We start from the raw sequence: 5,385 nt of genomic DNA, 5'->3' as shown, positions 1-5,385 counted from the left end.
CTAGATTAACATATTTTTAAAAGTCGATATCAGACTGACACATCTAAAAAAAATGGATACCATCAGACTAATTAAACCTACACCTACAAAATATTGGTTGATGAGGTCAAATTTTTCAAAATACAACAAATAAATTAAATTACTAATCTATGTTTATGTATGTTAATCTATCATCATTTATTATATGTACTAGTTTGTTAATCTGTGTTTATTCTATCATTAATTTATTATATCTTATAATGATTTATCTCTTTGTAATGATTTTTCTCAATTTTATAAGGTAATGTATGAATTGATATATAAATATCATTCATCACATTAAGAAACAGTGAAGTAATGATAAGGTGCAGATGTCAATCGAAATCAATGTTTGGTAGTTTTGTATATGATATCATTATCTATTATGGCGGCCACTAAAAGTTCAAAATTGAAAATTATGTTATATGGTGCATAAATATAGCAAACAAAATCTATTTTCAGATTTTACTCTAATAATAAAGTTACACATTATAGTTTTGTATTCATATTTTACTTTCTATAACTTAATTATCATAATTGAAATAATAATTCTTAAAATTCAAATATTAAATTTAAGGATTTTTAATAAAATAATAATATTAGGTATTATTGCATTGAAGTGACATTCATGGGCTTTAGCTTTATCCAATGTCATTAGCTGTAATCGACTCAAACACACGTCAGCAAGATGGGTCCCACTCTTCTCTAATCTTTCCCCACTTTCATTCCGTTATTTAATGTTTAATTAATTAATTAAATAATTATTTGATTAACTGCGAGATTAACATTGTTTTTATTCCATGAAGCTATTTTTCACAAAAAAAAGTAACGACAAAGTAACACCAAATGATTAATAAGTTACACTTTTTATCACCCATGGGAGCATTATTCAAAGAACAAATTAATAATATTTTTCTCTTTAAAAAATAAATAATAATTACTCTTCATTACTTCATTACTATCAACTTCACTATATCACCATTATTATTCTAATCCCACGCACACGACCAACACAATACTCTTTTTGTAAGGAAAAAGAGGGAATAAAATAAAGGAAAAGGAATAAATACAAATACCAACCTATGGTTTAGGTGAACAAGAATTTTAAAAAATATGAAATAAAGACAAGAGTATGATTATTTAGGTGGATGGAAATTGAAAAGCTATATTCGAGATAAGGAAAACAAATATTAAAATTTCTCTTAATTTATTTCATTAAGAGCAATTTTCCCCCTCGAGACTAAAATTATTTAGGAATTATTTATGATTGCTTTTTAATCAAGACTCTAGAACGCACTTTATAGAATAAAAACATATAATAATTGAATTTCTATAATTTTTTTAATAAAATAAGAAATATTATCCTAATAAAACTCTTAATCGTAAAAGTTCTTGAACAAAATAAAGTAGTAGTGGGTACCGCGAGTTTTAGATGCAATAAAATAATTACTAAATTATATTCATGTTTAAATGTTTATTTTGGGAGGCAATAAAATAATGGATTCTTTTACCCAAATAGTATATATAGGCTAAAAATTACTAGATAACATATTATACTATATATTTATACGGTTTTTGTAAGGTTAAAATTAAGTTTTTAAAAATCAAATCTTAAACTGTGTGATTGAAATGAAACAGATGAATTTTTTAAACAGATGAGATTTTTAAAAATCAAATCTTAAACTGTGTGATTGATTGAAATCTTAAACTGCGTGATTAAAATAAAAATAGATTAATTTTTTTATTTTTTAATTAAAATAAAATAATAAAATAGTATTCTTTTACTTGAATAAGTAGTTTGTTTGTTTGTTAAAATATATTTTCGAAAGTAAAAATATAATTAAAAGAGTAGAAGAAAAGGGTTAGATCCCCACGTCAGCTCCACCTATTTCTACCGTTACCGTTAGATTTCTCCATATTTAGGTTTTCAGGATATTTCCTCTTCTCTCCCATTCCCAACCCTATTTTTCTTTTCTTCTTCTTCTTCTTCTTCTCTTTCTCATTCCTCTGTTCAACATCTCACACCGTCTTCTTCATCTCACCCTAATCCTCCAAATTTCATTATTCTATTTCTACACACTCATTCCCTTTATTCTGCTTCACGTTTCATCTACCACTCCACTGGTTATTCTTCTTCTTCATCTTTGTTCATACATGCACCATGAAGATTTTCAACCCCTCTGAACGCTTTCTTCGGAACATGGTATGTCCCTCGGACACCATATTCCTCAAAAGCATCAATCTTTCTCATCTGGGTTCTTCCCATCTCCACCAATTCAGAATGTCCATCCTCTCCTGGCCAAATTAGTTACACTCTCATCAACACATTTCCCAACTTTTCCCACCATGGAACCGAACAACCAACCCGACCAACCTAACCCCAGAAACATAATCTTCAACAAATACGAAATGGGTCGGGTCCTGGGGCAGGGGAACTTCGCCAAGGTCTACCACGGCAGAAACCTCCTCACCAACGACAACGTCGCCGTCAAGGTCATCAAGAAAGAGAAGCTCAAGAAAGAGCGATTGGTGAAGCAGATCAAGCGCGAGGTCTCGGTCATGAAACTGGTGCGGCATCCCCACATCGTTCAGCTCAAGGAAGTCATGGCCACCAAGGGAAAAATCTTCCTCGTCATGGAATACGTCAGGGGCGGCGAACTCTTCACCAAGGTCAACAAAGGAAAACTCTCCGAAGACCTCGCCAGAAAGTACTTCCAACAACTCATCAGCGCCGTCGACTACTGCCACAGCCGCGGCGTCACCCACCGCGACCTCAAGCCGGAGAATCTCCTCCTGGACCAGAACGAGGACCTCAAAGTCTCCGACTTTGGCCTCTCGGCGCTGCCGGAGCAGCGCCGCGCCGACGGCATGCTCGTGACCCCGTGCGGGACCCCTGCCTACGTGGCGCCGGAGGTTCTGAAGAAAAAGGGTTACGACGGTTCAAAGGCTGATATTTGGTCCTGTGGCGTAATTCTCTACGCCTTGCTCTGCGGCTATTTACCCTTCCAAGGTGAGAACGTTATGAGAATCTACCGGAAAGCGTTCAGAGCACAGTATGAGTTACCGGAATGGGTTTCGCCGCCGGCCAAAAATCTGATTTCGAATCTCCTCGTTGCTGATCCTGCCAAGAGGTATTCCATTCCCGAGATAATGAAAGACCCCTGGTTTCAATTCGGGTTCATGAGACCCATTGCGTTTTCGATCAAGGAATCCGTAGAAGACAACATTCATTATTTCGACGATGTGGACAACAACAACAACGAGGAGGACGAGGTTTCAATGAGGAAACCCAGTAGGCCGTTTTACAACGCGTTTGAGATAATCTCGTCGTTGTCGCACGGGTTTGACCTCAGGAGTTTGTTCGAGACGAGGAAGCGGTCGCCGTCGATGTTTATCTGTAAATTTTCGGCTTCGGCGGTGATGGCGAAGGTGGAGGCTGCGGCGAAGAAGCTGAATTTTAAAGTGACGGGGAAGAAGGAGTTCGTGGTGAGGATGCAGGGGGCGGAAGAGGGGAGGAAGGGGAGGTTGGGGATGACGGTGGAGGTTTTTGAGGTGGCGCCGGAGGTGGCGGTGGTGGAGTTTTCTAAGTCCGCCGGCGACACTCTGGAGTATATTAAATTGTGTGAGGAACAAATGAGACCATCTCTGAAAGACGTTGTCTGGAGCTGGCAGGGAGATAGATAGATAGCAATATCTCTTCTAAGGATTAGTTTTTACCAATTTCATCTGTTTTTGTTTTATTTGATGCTGAATTTGGTTCCAAACTATGTACATATATTTGGAGTTTGTGATGGTGATTGAACTACAAATAGTAGCTAAATTGCAACATTAATCTCGCAAATTATGGAAAAGTAAAGGCATGGTTTTTCACTTTGAGAAGTGATTTGGTTGTTGTTGGATGGACCAATTTTAATTTTATAACTTATGAAAAAGTGATGATATTTTTATAATGAAAAATATTTTTATTATTAAATTTTGATAATTTTTTTTTAAATCAGTTATGTCACTTTATCTTATAAGATAAAATTGATAAAATTTAGTAGTCACTATATTTTTCTTTCATTATAATCCATTATTGTGTGATTGATGACCAATTGAAGAGTTTGAATTTAGTTTTGTCGGGTAATATCATAAATAAAGAAATTGTCCTCGTTGAATTTTGGTATCGCGGCGCCGCTACTTGCTACCGAACAAGCACAAAAATACAGTCATTGCTTCGGCGCTGACGTGGAACCCTAAAAATTGCGGAACACATTATTCTTTTCTTTCTTCAAATATCATCTACCTTACATTTTTACTATTAGTTTTATAAATACTATGTGGTGAATTGTTTTAAGTAAACCAATTCGCGCACTTGAATCAATGATTAAAATTTTTCTAAAAATTCAAATCATCATAAAAAGAAATATAACCATTTTTGTTTTCTGAATTGGGAAATTAGTATGATTCGTCGTTACTATTATAATAATATAAAATTTTCCTTTTGTAGTTGTGTCTTGTATAATGGGCGTTCTAATTCCGACTCAAATTCGTTCAACCTATTGTCGGACGAACTTGGATCGAAATTGGAACATTGGTGTCTACCGTGGAGACCAACAACTTTCCTTCAACTTTCCTTGCCCTTGACTGGGGGGCTTGTTTCGCTACACCCAATAAGTCTCACATGGCTTAGGAGTCGAGATCAAGTGAAGTTTAAATACTCCTATCTTTTTTCACCCTCTAAGGCGCCTTTTAAGAACAAAACCATGACAGACTTCAAATGCTCCAAAGTAAACAATACCTTGGAAACATAATCGTTGTTCTTAATGATGATTGTCGGACGAACTTGGATCGGAATCGGAACAACGGGTAAATAAAATTTGGCCCTACGATACATTTTATCCATGTTGTGTGGTGACAAGAGAAGACCTGAAAAAGGACATTGAATCGAAGATGTTTGTTTTTTGTTAATAAAAATGAAAGGTGTGTTGGAGAGTGAAGAAGGGTACATATTGAGAAGTTGTCCCTTTGAGGAAAAGTGTGGAGAAGGAAGGGTGAAGACATAAAAACGTTAGGAAGAGTGTTGTACCATCATTTCAACGTAGCATCAAGCTGACTCGGATCATACTCACTTTCTTCTGTTGAAGACGTGGCTCATAATAATACTTCATTTTTCCTTCTGTTGAAGAACTCAACACCATATCATTCTCAACTCAACTTGCCAACTTGCCTAAATACAGACACAATAACATAATAATATGTTTTTCATTTTTCCACAACACAACCACTCACCTACATACATAACTTATCCCTGCCTCAACTATATTATCAACAATATAAATACATAAATATATATATATATATATATATATATTTTTTTTTTTTTTT

General features: G+C 35.2%; 1 protein-coding gene across 1 annotated transcript; it reads left to right on the top strand.

The window, feature by feature from the left end:
• The first annotated feature begins 1,928 nt into the window (after positions 1–1,928).
• LOC114167214 (CBL-interacting serine/threonine-protein kinase 5-like) lies at positions 1,929–3,901 on the top strand. Its single transcript, XM_028052221.1, has one exon. The coding sequence runs from the start codon at positions 2,224–2,226 to the stop codon at positions 3,700–3,702; it is 1,479 nt and encodes a 492-aa protein (XP_027908022.1). The 5' UTR covers positions 1,929–2,223; the 3' UTR covers positions 3,703–3,901.
• The last annotated feature ends 1,484 nt before the right edge of the window (positions 3,902–5,385 follow it).

The sequence above is a fragment of the Vigna unguiculata genome, chromosome 10 (genome assembly GCF_004118075.2).
Source record: "Vigna unguiculata cultivar IT97K-499-35 chromosome 10, ASM411807v1, whole genome shotgun sequence".
Taxonomy (NCBI): Eukaryota; Viridiplantae; Streptophyta; class Magnoliopsida; order Fabales; family Fabaceae; genus Vigna; species Vigna unguiculata.
The sequence above is the reverse complement of the archived record's forward strand: the minus strand, read 5'-3'. Positions and strand labels throughout refer to the sequence as shown.

Coding starts and splice junctions, on each gene's coding strand:
- LOC114167214 (XM_028052221.1), top strand. CDS start 2,224: ATGTCCCTCGGACACCATATTCCTCAAAAGCATCAATCTTTCTCATCT.